Genomic DNA, 13962 nt, shown 5'->3' with positions numbered 1-13962 from the left:
ACATATACACACCCACCAAGACACACACAGATACACTCAACCATAAGCATAAGCAGTCTGCTCTTTACCCCAACAAAACACTTGGCTATTTATTGCATTGTGTTGCCGGCGCTGTCGCCACAGGATATGCTACGGATATTTGCAAAAAAAAAAATGAGAAGGAGAATGAGAAGGACTGCTAGGAATATTGCAATGCCCATAAATTGAAAACGCAAAAGGACAGGGGACAGAATACAGAACACAAAAACCTTAGAACAGGAGTCGTTGTCGTACACATTGTGTATTGTGCCGTTGTGCCAAATATACATAGCAAATGTGGGCGTTTGTAGTCGTCTGGGCGTGGCATGGCAATGGCTTAACTTGACTAGCTGGCTTTTGTCTACAAAATCGCCTCACGATTTGTGGCCCCTACGTGACTGAGCCAATGAGCCAAATAACACACATACACACACACACACAATCACACACAAAAACGTAACGGAGAATGTAAGGCGCCTAAAGTGTTACGGGCTAGAAAATTATCTGTGCACAATAAATGACCTTGAGTTTAAAGCATTTAGAGCAAAATATATTTATTTTTAAATCGAACTTGTAAAATGGAATCGAAACTCCAGACTTTTGGGTAGGACTATGAAAATCTTACCTTAACTTACGTATTTGCCTACTTAAAGCAGTTCTAAAAATAAACAAAAATTGAAATTAAATTTAACATGAGTAAAAATCAGATTTTTTAAATATTTTAGGAGAAAACTTTTATAAAGCATAACTTAAACCTTTTTTCGCTACAATTTAAAGATAAAGTCTCAAGGTTTATTGAAAATATTTTAACTATTAATTAACAGCTTACCTATCAAGATTTATAGGAGAAACTAAGTCAAGACTTGCTCTAAACGAAGGGTTAAATTTACTAAGATATATATGAATAGATAGATAGAATCATAATCTTAATATCTAACTTTCTTATATGCCAATTTTTACCAACTTTTGATTGTTTCATGTACTTGAGGTCAAGTTCGGTGGTTGAGCCCTTTAAATTCTTAAAGAGTATTAATTTGGCTTTGCCATTTTTTTTTTATATATTTCAGCGGTTTACCAAAGTTTCGACATGAACTCGCTGTGTCATCCAATCATAAATTTCTCTTGCATATTTTCAGGCACACAATTAAATAAAAATGGTAAAGAGACCGACCGCATAATTCACATGCCTTGTCCTCGTTTTCTCTGTTTGGCCTTTTGCGACAATTGAGAAAACGAAAATAGACGTAAAAAGGAGAATTTTCATAAATTTGCATAAATTCCATTCATTGACTAAACGCAGAAAAATTTCGAATGCATAGGACTAGGAGCAGTTGTTCGTATGTGGGCATGGGTTGACTTTTATTGCTGCCATTTGTTTGAAGAGTAGAAAAGTTGTCATTGAATTTACTAAAGCATACTTTAAGGGATAATGTATGCAAGCAAGCAAGAACGAAAAAAGAACCCAGTCAGAAAGTTTTTTTTTTTTTGTTTTTATTGTCGATCCCCAATTGGCAATCAATTTCAGAGGCAACTTCTTTCAAGTGTCAGCAGCAGCAGAGACAATAAAAAAAAACTGTGAATATGTATTGTAATGTAAAAGGCTTAAAATCAATTTTCGAATACCCTTTGGGGCACACTTACACACACACACACATTTAACTGATTACCAATGCGGAGAATTTTTTTTTCACATTTTTTTCCTTTATTTTTAATTAAAAACAGTTAAAAGTGGCGCCAACTGTCTGCGCAATTTATGAAGCCAACGGCCAAAAATGGCGGCTGCCAGAAACAGAAATACACGCGCACCACAAACATCCACACTTACACCCAAACACACACACACATAAAGAGATGTTAGTACAAACAAGAAAGGGTTTTGAAAGGGGGGAGAATGCTGCTATTTGTTTGTTGTTCCGACATTAAGGTGTACCACCAGCAGGAGCCTTCAGGGTCTTGTGTCTGCCTAAAATGTTTGCCCGAGATTTTTCCCCCTCACACACACACACACAACACGCCTACCCACAAGAGACACTAAAGTCTTCACACAGGCATTTCAGTTGTCCTTGTTAGAGCTTTTGGCTCTGCTACTCAAATGTCAAACGAACATTGCCGCTCCAGACAATGCGGCGACAATGAGATGCGTTTCTAGTATCAGGTGAACCTTAAATCTTTTCCCCCCAAATCAGTAAGCTAAATTGGGTTGAATGTGATTTTCAAACTGTGATGTCAATACTTATGGGGGATTTAAACTGTTGAAAGAGTCGAGAGTTTAATAAACATTTTCTTTTAGTATTTTACAGAATGTATTTACATTCTGTCAATCGATAAATGAAGGCCGACAAAACTTAGACCCGAAAACTAGACTACCGAATTTGGCTCATGTGCTCAACCTAAATACTCTAAAAACTTTAATTAACAATATTTCAATTTCGTATATTGTTAAAATTACCATTAGTAGCAGACATTCCAATAACACTCAGGCACATGAGATTAAGATCCTTAACTATAATTTAGGCAAATATCTAGTCTCTTTAGACAAGTGCTAGAATAAATTTTGCAGTCTTACTTAGAGGCAGTCGAAAAGTCCACTAAGTTTTAGTCACTGTACTTCAAAGGGTTACTTTTACTTTAATGAAAATTTAGGAAAATGCTTATCAATTAACTAATTATGTTCAATATTGCAACAGATTAAACAGTTCACTTAGTTGGTATCTCCAAGGAATTTTAACCAGATTTTATCTTTTATTGATGAAGGCCTTAAAAATTGTACCCTGAGTTTCTCAATGAAGCGTGAACCCCAAACTTCCTTGTGTGAGTCGTGTAAAATACTTTATCAAACAAATTATAATTACTTTTAAATCCTAAATTTGGCACAATCGAAGCCGTTTGACAGTCTCCAGGATAGAATTCGTTTTAAATTGTTCCAAGCATTGCTTAAAAGAACTCTTTTTTTCTTCTATAACTAAATATATTTATAAAAGAAGTCAACATTTAAGGGAATAAGATATTCGTTATTCTATTTTGTTTATTATTCTACTTACTAGCGAGTTGTCTGTGTCTTTGACAACTGCTGCCGCAATCAGTCAGTCACTTACTCACTCAGTCAGTCAGAGTAATACAAAGAGATTCATGTTGGCTTTTCGTATGTTTGCGCCCCGGTTAATTTGCAAGCACTTTAGCGTAATTTTATTGGCATATCCGATTCCTTTTACTACCAACATTGCCAATCAGTGGAACAAACAGTAGCACAAATGCATGAAACTATGTATGTGTGTATGAAGAGAATCTGAGGGTATCCTTGTATCCTTCCATGGCAACAAATTAAATAAAAATGATTGTTGACACTTTGAGCACGCTTTGCTATATTCTTCCTCTCTTTCTCTCTATCTGTCTTGTTCTCTTCCTTTCTCCATCTCTCAATCGTCATCATCTTATCCTCTCTAATCGTTTCTTTGCACTTTAAGTTCATCAGGATAATTTATCAAGTTGGTGATGGGCGTTAAAACTGCAATGAATTGACGCAACTTGCATTTGCTTTATAATGCAAGGATTTATAAGGACAAATGTTGTGGATAAGTAAGTGCGATAAAAGCTCATTTAATACTGTCAGAAAATACAACAAACTTCTTTACTTTACTCTTTAAAGTCATTCCAAAACTTAAAGTTTATCAAGTGGCTGGGTATTGAAATGCTTCTTCCTGCTTAATGTATCTCAATCACTCTTACCGGCTATGCCACATTGAACCTCAATCCGTGAGTGGTGCTCCATTTTCAGCCCGAACGAGGAGCGGAAATTTAATTTGCAAATCCCATGGACCACACACACACATACACAAAATGAAATTGCTCCGAACGCCAACTGTTAATGACATTTGAGCCTGCCGCGGTTATATGTTTTATTAATTAATCAATCAATCAATGAGTACCTACAAAAAGGCGAAAGGCGCAGCATAAAACCTATCAAAAATGCTGCTGATGGAAATTCACTTTGGTCCATTTGTGTCGCCACAAATTGTACATTAGCAGACCCACTAAAACCACATTGGCCGATTTGATGATCTGTTTAATCAAGGCACGACGTTCCTGGCTAAAAGACAAAACCATAGACTAACAGCGTTATTTTTTAAGACATGTTCACTTACCTCATCACCGAGTGTTGTTGGCTTAATATAATCCCACCTCCTGCCGATAAATTAAGTTGGATTGTATGCGCCAAGAAGCTGTCACTAAGTTTATAGAGTTTATAATATTATATTTAAATATAAGAAACTTCAGTTCAGTGGCAAAACTAAACACAGCGGGTGAAAAGGAGTAACTTTAAGCTGCTAGCGAATGGAAAAATAGAATTCACTCGATGTTTAACGAGGCGTATGAGCAATGAATTGTTTCTTAAAGCTTAAGCAATAACAAACTACCAAATGCGCTTAAATTGTTTCTGACAGTTTCAAACAAATCTGTCTATACTTTGTTCCTTTGGTCGTAATAATGATTTATTATGCTCTTTCATACATGCATACACATAAGTATGTATTTTTGTCTGCAATTTGTCAGTTTATAATTTTCATCTAGTTGCAAAGTGAATTTTTAATCAATTTAAATAACTTTTTCTGTAAAGTTGTATAAAGTTACAAAAGGATTTGTTGGTAACTTAAAGGATAGACAAAATGTGAGAAGAAAACTTTTCGATGATTTTATCAAGAAAAATATTTGAAAAGAAATCATTATTTTTAAAACATTAAATTTTATGCTGCGACTAAAATTGTTTTAACATTGGAGAGCTAAAACTTATTGAATGGTAATATTATTTGATTATTAGAAACGTTTTAATCATTAGATTTATGCAATTCCTTGGCTCGAGTTTTCTGTGCAAACTTTCAAACAGTCAGCAAATTGAAACAACCTTAAAAAGGGAACCAAATATATGTTTGCTTTTGTTCAACTGTAAAAGTTCGAACTTCGCATACATCTTAACCAGTTAGCTGTAGGCTGGAATTCTGCTTAAGTAAGAAATTTAGTTTGCAACTTTCTAGGAAACTCTTTTCAATGTTCCTTTTCTCCTGTGTATTTAAGTTGCTCATCAAAGACGAAACTAGGAATGAGATTTCTACCTTAAAGTATGCAATGAGCGGATTAAAACCTTTCCTTTTGTTGATAAAATTATAAATATTTGTGAAATGTCTAAACTGGGATAAATATTTTAGATGCAAGACTTAAAACTTAAGTTTTTGAATGTGTATAGTATACTTCATGGGGCAACTTGGCCTTATTCCAATATCCTTATAGTTCAAAGTGCTGAAAATTCCCATCAGAAGAATAATTTTTCACATTTTCTTGTAAATAAAATTGCCATTATTTTAATTTTGGTTACTCGAGAACATCAAAATGATTGCCATAGTTATGCATGTTATTTTTTATTTGGCTTCTTTTAGTATTTTCCTTTAAATGCTTAAATAACAAATCTAAAAGATCAAGTATTTCATATTTATATTGCTTGTGCAACTTAATGTGTCATAGTTAAAAGTTTATCTGTCAAGTTTTTGAAATCATAAAACTTTCATTTTGTTATATCACATTTGCAAGTCGTTTGCCTGACTTATTGCCTTCTTATGCAATCAAGAGGAAAAGTTTAGCTAAACAAATTTATTGAACAACTTGAACTTCTCATATTAAATGACATTTAAAACTTTAAAAGGGACCTCAACTTTGTGTCTGAACCTCTTGACCCTCCTCCGTCTCACAGTCAGTGGCAATAGGGGCATTTAGAGAGAAATATATAGAAATCTCACTGGTCCATAAATCTTTTTTGTTGCTACATGAAAAATTATACACGATGACCGAAAATGAAACACAAACAGCATTTGGCTTCAAATTCCATGAGAATGGAGGATGAGGACGGAACGGTGGACGGTGGATGGGCACGTTGCCAGGCGACATTGTGGCCAGGAATTGAAACTCTGTGCCGCATACGAAATTGAATTCAATTTATTTAAGTCAAATTAAAACACACAAAAGTCATTAGGTTTTTTGTGCTCTGAATTTCCATTGCCATGTCAATAGATGTAAATGCAATTAAGTAAGTAAGAAATTGAAACTTTTTCATTACATTGGGCTCCAAGGAACTCTCAATTAGACCAACTTGCAGACAAGACCTTCATGTGGTGCCAAAGACAATGCACTTGCGGGTAGTGGTTGACTGTATATATAGATAAATGAAATGATAGGACAATGAAAGAAATTATTCCAAGCAGAGTTGATCACTTGTGAGTCTATGTGTGTGTGTGTCTGTTAAGTATTTACCCCGGTTCGTAAATTGAATTAATTCCAGCCACTTCCACAACTAATTTCTTTGCATTGTTTATGAACTCTGTGAGATTTACCAATTGCTCTTTATCACTGACATTTATAACAGTTACAATGGAATCAAAATCTTCAAGGCATCTATCAAAATATGAAAGAGATATTCATTGGCCCATTTGCTAAATAAATTACTATTATACACACCGTTTAAAGGCAAATACATAACGCGATAAGGGCTCAATAATGAAACGTCCTCGCCGTAGTATGGCAGATTTACGCAACTGTATAAGTAATTGATAGACCTTATAATGACTTTTTGCGGCTGCCTTTTGAGCCTGGACATTCAGTTTGGTGTAGTTGGGATGCACTGGTAGCCAAGTCTTTGAAGCAGTTGAAAACCCTTTTAAAAAATAAGTAAGAATGTTTTTAAACTGAAAACTGTATGGCAAATCTTTATAATGGATTAAATTTTAATACATTTTTTTCATTTGAAAATCTACATTTAAGTGATAAAGGAGGGACATTTGGTTTATTGCACCACAATAAGAACAGTATCCTGGTCCCTGCCTTTGGACGAAACTGGAATTATTCTCATTATAATTAACTCACCTGCATTAGTTTCATTATTCCATTGAAATGGAGTACGCTCTGGATCTCTGGAGACTTCTTTATATTTAAGCTCACCAGCATTTTTAGCTGGCGGATCCACTGTATCGGCCCAGCTTATATCCCGATAGTCCTCCATTCCCAACTCTTCACCCTGTAAACAATACATAAAAACGTCCAAGAGATAACAACTTTTCGAATTTCCCATCATTCGTTGTCGCTTTCACGCTTCCTTCTGCACTCTGTTTGTTCTTTTATAAGCTCACTCACATTGTAGGTGACCGCCACTCCCGGCAGGGTCATCAACAGCATATTCATGGCATCCACACTGGCCGGACCAAAACGGGATGCGACACGCGGATTGTCATGATTGCCCATGACCCAGTTGGCTACATGCCCGCCGCGCGGCATGTAGATCAACCATTTCTCCACATTGTAGACAAAGTCACGCGCATCCGAGTCGCCATTCACATCCGTGATAAAATTAAAGTTGAATGGCAAATGTGAACCATGAACTCCTTTGGCATCCTCATAGTAATCCGCCAGTTGAGTAAGGCCGGCATAAGCCTCAGTCATCATGATGCGAGTGGGTCCATTCGGATTTTTAGCAGAGAACTCATCCAAGAGGCGACGCCAATGTTGAATCATATCCAAGACTTCAGGCAAATCTTTCGTATAGATGTGCTTCGAATAGTCATATGATAAAGGATCCTGACTTTTACCACTCAATGGTTCATCTTCGAGTTTTTCACTTTCAAACAAATGGTTCACGGCATCAACACGAAAACCGGCCACGCCCTTATTCAGCCAAAACAACATAATATTATCCATGGCACGAACCACAAGAGGATTACGAAAATTAAGATCTGGTTGCTCTTTTGTAAATTGATGCAAATAGAATTGCTGGCGACCCTCATGCCATTCCCAGGCAGAGCCATAGAATACAGATTGCCAGTTATTTGGTGGTTGACGCTTACCAGCCTTATCCACCTTGCCATCATGCCACACATAAAAGTCCTCGAAGCCTTTTACCTTGGCGGCCGATTTCTTAAACCAATCATGTTGATCGGAAGTGTGATTGGGTACAAAATCCAGGATAACTCTTATGCCCAACCCATAGGCAGCCATAACAAGATCATCGAAATCCTTCATTGTTCCATATTCGGGTTGAATTTGCATATAATCGGATATATCATAGCCAAAATCAACCATGGGTGATTTAAAAATGGGACTCAACCAAATGGAAGTAATGCCCGTCTCAGCAATATAATCCAACTTTGATGTTATACCCTGAAGATCTCCAATGCCATCGCCATTGCTATCCTTAAACGATCGAGGATAGATCTGATAGAAGACTGAATGTTGCCACCAGTCAGTGAAATCCTCGGTATCCGTTTTAATCAGCGAGGACATGCTTTGATCCTTTAGCACTAAAAGACCAAAGAGAAGTTGAAGAAGTACACGATGAATTGTGATCATTTTTGGACACTTTACGTTGCGACACTACAATAAAAATCCAACAAGTTACACGCTTTTAAACCCATACTCGCCATATAATTATAATAATTTGCTCAAGCCCCGTTAATTCTTTAATATTCGAGATGTTTATCAATTTAAATGTCAAAGCAAATTGTGTTGTTTACGCGTGTGACTGTTTGTTTTTATGATTGCGCCTGATCTGATCTATAATTTACCTCTAATAATTAATTTATAACAAATGCTTTTCACTACTCTCAGCTGGCCTGCCAATGTTTGACTGAAAAGCTCATTTAATTTCTCAGCTGATCTTCTAGAACACATGAGCAGCCAGAACTTGCGATCCACACAAACAAAAGACTCAATCCACATACGAATTCTTAAAATAGATGGCACATCGAAAATGAAATTACTTCGACGACTTTTTAATAACCTGCAATCACCTCAAATTTAATTAGGGAAAATAAAGGAAAGAATGTTGTATTTTACTATATATTAAGCAAAAGGAGTTGAAAATTAAATTTGAGTGAAATTCCTTACAAAACTTATTACAAAGGCTACTCATGATAGATCTTATGCTCACCGAGCTCTATTTTTTGTTCCTGGTAATATTTTACTTTCTAAAAAACACTTTCTTAGTCCAAAAACGAATATTATTTAAATACTGTTCTACAATTTTAATCATTAAGTAAATACATAATCACATTATAACTATTTATACATATTAATTTATGAGACCAACAATAATATTAGCCAGCCAAAATTATTAAAGTGTTTGTTAAGCAAGTTATGTTCTCCAGATTTTAATCAAATACTAAGAATTACCTTATATATTAGTAAATATTCCTCACTCATTTTTAGCCTTCTTTGAAATGATTTTTCTATATTTGGATATTTTCGCGACTTTTGATAGAAACACATATTGTAACTAAATCAAACAAGATTAAACTTTTGACAATTTCAGACAAATATTATGTTGTAGTATTCGAAGAGTTGGTGCTATTAATGGTAAAACTTTTCAACTTTATAGATAAAAGCTACAACAGAGAATTTGAAACAAGGATTTCTTAGGATCACTTAGCAGACTTTTTTCAATTGAAGATTTGTGGCAGTTACTAATACAATAATAGTCATTACACATTAACACATTCAAGTGAAGAATGTAAGCCAAAATTTATTTAGTAAAAGATATATGGTAGATAACTATGTGATATACGGTAAGAGAATTCTGAAGCTAATCAATTTTTTTTTAACAGAAGAAGCTCGAAATATTTGTAAAATCATCTGGTTAACTTTTTGAGACAATGACATAATAAAGCATGGGCTAGTAATTTAGTTTTTTATTTCTTTGCCGAATTCAAGTCGAAATACGCCAAATCTGGAAATGCTTTGCGTTTTGTTTGGACCTTTTTCGTAACGGTTCCCTTGCCCTTTTTGATGCCTTATATCACCCACCTGTTGAAGTAAAGTAATGCAGTTTCATATGAAATTCAAACTTCAGCCAAAACGACAAAACTAATTTAGAGAAACAAATGCATCCTTCGGTCGAGTGAATGCTTAATTAAAACCATAATATACCCATCTACATACTCTCTTATGGGTATTGGGTGTAAAAACCGCATTATACTATACATACGTATTTATGCAATCTCCAAAAGGGATTTTAATTAAATTCAACGACAATTTATCCAAAGAGAGCAAAGTGAGACAGAAAGAGAGAGAACGAGAGAGTAGAGAAGTGAATTATTGCGGCGGTGGCTGGGCTGCGTGTTGACAGTTATGAGTTACGAGTGAAAGTGCGGCACGTACTTACAACACTTACAACGCAGCTAAAAAGGGCACAAAGCAAGTGCTCTCAATTCAATTAAAATACTGCTTGTGTATTTATTTACTTTTTGTACATTCGTAAACGCGTAAATACTTATAGTTGTGTGGAATGAAATTGAAATTGAAAATGAAAGATTGCCTGCACCAGATACATTTTAAGTGAGCTAATAGAAAAGTTTGTCAATGACCTTTAAATTGTGTTAGACAATAGCAATTGAAATGGTTTCTACCTTTTAAAATAAAGAGAACTGTCCTTGAGTTATGCTCTTTATGTAAACAATTATATACTAAATTCGTTAGATAAATATGTTTCATATATTTAAATAGTAGTTGACAAATAATAAATAGATTATCTTGAAAGTTATATTAATATTTTTAGAACAATCGTTTCTTTAAGCTAATGACTATACCCTCATGGGAATCAAGTTTTATAGCCTCATCGTTTAGGCGTTCACCCACATAATGTTGCGAATCGACACCAACAATCAGAGCATTAAGATGATTGGGCTGATCAATGAAATCACTCAAGTTCACTTGCTCTGTGCGATTGCCCACATTGATGACAGTAAGTAGAGAATGTTGGCCCTTAAGTTCACTAAAAATGTAAGAGGATTATTTGTTAATTTGCTAAATGTAAAAGTTTTTGATGGTCCATCATACCGCTTAAAAGCAAACACTCGACGATTTATAGCCTCAGCCACAAAGGAGCCATATTTTAGTACTGGTAATTGTCGCAATTTCAAAAGAGATTTATAAACTTTGTAATGACTACGACGGGCCTGTTGTTGGGCCAGAAGATTTAGTTGAAGATAATTGGGATTAAGGGGCAGCCAAGTAGAACTATTCGTGGAAAAGCCAGCATTTTGACCATTGGACCACTGCATGGGTGTACGTTCAGGATCACGTGAGATCCATTTATAATTTACAGGGCCAGCTTCAAGGGCAGGTTGATCTACTGTTTGTGCATAACTCATATTACGATAGTCCAACTGCCGATCTCTTCACCCTAAACAAGAGAATGAATATAAAATATAAAAAAATAATAATTTTTCTAAAACTTACATAATAGGTAATTGCAATGCCCGGCAAGGTCATCAATAGTATGTTCATGGCATCAACAGTCTTTGCACCATAACGAGAGCCCACTCTTGGATTATCATGATTGCCCATCACCCAGTTGGCGACATGTCCATGTGGCATATAGATCAACCATCTTTCTATATAGAATACAAAATCTGCGGCTGTTGAATTGGCATTTAATTCGGTTATGAAATCGAAATTAAATGGAAATTCAGGACCGTCTCTGCCCTGGGCATCTTCATAGTAGTCCATTAAACGCTTTAGATCGGCATAGCCCTCTGTCATCATAATTCTCAAAGGACCCCCATGGCTTTTTGTATAGTTATCCAATAATTGACGCCAATGTTGAAGTAGAGCATAACATTCTGGTTGATTTATTGTATAGATATGATCAAGATAATCATATGAATTGGTATCATTGGTAGTGCCACTCAATGGTTCATTTCTCAACTCTTGATCCTCATAGATATAGATAATGGCATCGATACGAAAACCAGACACTCCCTTGTTCAGCCAGTACAACATTATGTCATCCATGGCTTGGACAACGGCAGGATTACGATAATTGAGATCAGGCTGGGCATAGGTAAACTGACGCAAATAATATTGTCCACGTTCTTCGTTCCATTCCCAGGCAGAGCCGGAGAATACAGATCTCCAGTTATTGGGTGGCACACGAGTGGCATTTTCCAGCTCAATGCCATCTTCCCAAACATAGAAATCCTCATAGCCAGACTCACGTGCAATTGATTTCTTAAACCATTCATGTTGATTTGAGCTATGATTGGGCACAAAATCAAGAATCACTTTTATACCCAACTGATTAGCCTTGTCTATCAGTTTATCAAAATCATCCAGTGTTCCATATTCTGGTTGTATATTCGTATAGTTGGATATATCATAGCCAAAATCAACCATGGGTGATTGAAAGATGGGACTTAGCCAAACGGCTTTAATGCCTGTCTCCTTAAAATATTCAAGTTTCGAGGTAATGCCTGGAAGATCTCCTATGCCATCACCATTGCTGTCCTTAAAGGATCTGGGATAGATTTGATAGAAAACTTCATGTTGCCACCAATTATTAATTTCATCCGGATCCTTGAACACCAATCGAGACTCGGCCAGCAATCCCAGTCCCATAATGACCACAACCACACTCAACCACATCATTGTTGTAGCTCGACTAACTTTTCCTCTCATCTTCACTGTTACAATGTTTTCACTATTTTACTGTGCTTTCGTTTGAAGTTGAGTGGCTTTTATACTTTTTTTTTTTTGCCGGCTTTTCAATACCGGTTTTGTTTATTTGCTCTACTCAATTAGCTCTAACAAAATATTTGTACAATTGCACTAATGGGGGAGTATTGGTTAATCTATTGTAGGATGAATTATCCCATTGAACATTTCTTTACTTTTTATTATTTCATTGTTTTCTTGCAGCGGAAAGTTTATTGCCAACCTTGACATTGAGCATTGAAATCAATATCAAATTGAAAGCCAGTTAAGCATTTGGCTTTTATGCTGATGGCCGACATCAATGTTGGCCGAAACTTATAACTTTTCTTTTTTGCCCAAAACCAACAAAAGCAGTTGGAAACTCATCAAAAGTTAAATGACGTGTTATGACTTGGATTATAATCGATTGCAAACTGGGAAAAGTCAAAAATCAAATCTCTTTAGAATAATAAAATTAAATGTAATGATTAAATTTTAAGAAGTTTTCAACTTCATTTTTGAAGCGCACTTCTAAAGCGATGAACTTTATTCATTACTAAGCCTAAAACGTTTTTTGAGTACTAAGGAACAATAATATTAGAAATTACTAGTATCTAATAATATTAAACTCATCTCTTTTCTTTAGATAGAAATTAGCTGAATATACTATTAATTGTTTGGTAATTAAATAGACATTCTGATAAAGTGTTTGTCATTCTGCAAAAGCTAAAAGAATGTCCTTTATCCTGTTCTTATCCTTACCACGCCATTTGCATATATAGAAGGTAACAAAGACTTATACACAATCTTTCATTCTTAAATATGTCCCTTAAAAAAACCTTTTAAAATATGGAACACCTTTTAAATATTTAATTCAAATTTAAATAATTTTTTTTTTAAGGGAATTTCATTTGATAAACTCATTAATAATGACTATTCAAAAAACTGTAGATGGAAACAAATTATTATTATTTAATGTATTTTTTAATGTACATACATACATTTCACAAAAATCATTTGACTAAATTTCAAATTGAATTTAAATTGAAATTGAAACAAAACTTTAAATTTCTTGACTAATTTAATATGTTTCTTCTGTCGAAACTATGAGTATTCAGGTGTCTTGACTAACTTTCTAATTCAAATTGCCCCATTGTTATGTTTTTGTTGCATTTTGGGCCAAAAAATACCGCGAACTTTTGTTGCATGACCAAATTCTAGGCGACCCCAAAAACTGAAACTTTGCAGTCCAAACTGCAGCCCCGTTTGGGTTTCTAACCATTATGTAGATACTCGTCAGCTAGGTGTTCTGGCATCTGGCAGCTTAATTAAAACATTTTGCAACATTTCAAAGTACAACAACAAGAACTAAAGGTAATGTTTGCATAATCTACGTGCTGAGGCATCATTTTTGCGACCTACTAGGGCTGAGTAGGGGCAAAG

At 35.1% G+C, this 13962-nt stretch overlaps 3 protein-coding genes across 8 annotated transcripts in view; 1 reads left to right on the top strand and 2 right to left on the bottom strand.

Annotated features, from left to right (window-relative positions):
* Positions 1–13962, top strand: part of Pde1c (Phosphodiesterase 1c) — a 105414-nt gene that overhangs the window by 52272 nt on the left and 39180 nt on the right. The window lies entirely within an intron of this gene.
* On the bottom strand, positions 3879–8658 carry LOC137581531 (maltase 2-like). Of its 2 annotated transcripts, XM_068295817.1 has the most exons (7): positions 8616–8658; positions 7192–8351; positions 6925–7075; positions 6520–6715; positions 6316–6456; positions 4161–4244; positions 3879–4105 (listed from the first exon to the last, which is right to left on the bottom strand). In XM_068295817.1, exons 2-7 carry the CDS (start codon positions 8332–8334, stop codon positions 3979–3981), a joined length of 1842 nt encoding a protein of 613 aa, XP_068151918.1. In that variant the 5' UTR covers positions 8335–8351; positions 8616–8658; the 3' UTR covers positions 3879–3978. The 2 variants fall into 2 exon arrangements, with proteins under 2 accessions (XP_068151918.1, XP_068151919.1); XM_068295818.1 differs by lacking the exons at positions 3879–4105; positions 4161–4244 and adding an exon at positions 5983–6211.
* Positions 10521–12471, bottom strand: Mal-B1 (Maltase B1). Its single transcript, XM_068295819.1, is given in 4 exon segments — positions 10521–10819; positions 10885–11215; positions 11218–11230; positions 11287–12471. Coding segments are annotated over 4 exon segments (1749 nt in total). The 3' UTR covers positions 10521–10599.

This window comes from Drosophila tropicalis, unplaced genomic scaffold (genome assembly GCF_018151085.1).
Source record: "Drosophila tropicalis isolate 14030-0801.00 unplaced genomic scaffold, ASM1815108v1 contig_845, whole genome shotgun sequence".
Classification (NCBI taxonomy): Eukaryota; Metazoa; Arthropoda; class Insecta; order Diptera; family Drosophilidae; genus Drosophila; species Drosophila tropicalis.
The sequence above is the reverse complement of the archived record's forward strand: the minus strand, read 5'-3'. Positions and strand labels throughout refer to the sequence as shown.

What these genes read in the sequence shown, in the direction of transcription:
- LOC137581531 (XM_068295817.1), bottom strand. Translation starts at nt 8,334, where the DNA reads ATGTCCTCGCTGATTAAAACGGATACCGAGGATTTCACTGACTGGTGG. An exon ending in GAGTGGCGGTCACCTACAAT is followed by an intron (nt 7,076 to 7,191) that starts GTGAGTGAGCTT and finishes TATTGTTTACAG; the next exon opens with GGTGAAGAGTTGGGAATGGA. An exon ending in GAATAATGAAACTAATGCAG is followed by an intron (nt 6,716 to 6,924) that starts GTGAGTTAATTA and finishes ATTTTTTAAAAG; the next exon opens with GGTTTTCAACTGCTTCAAAG.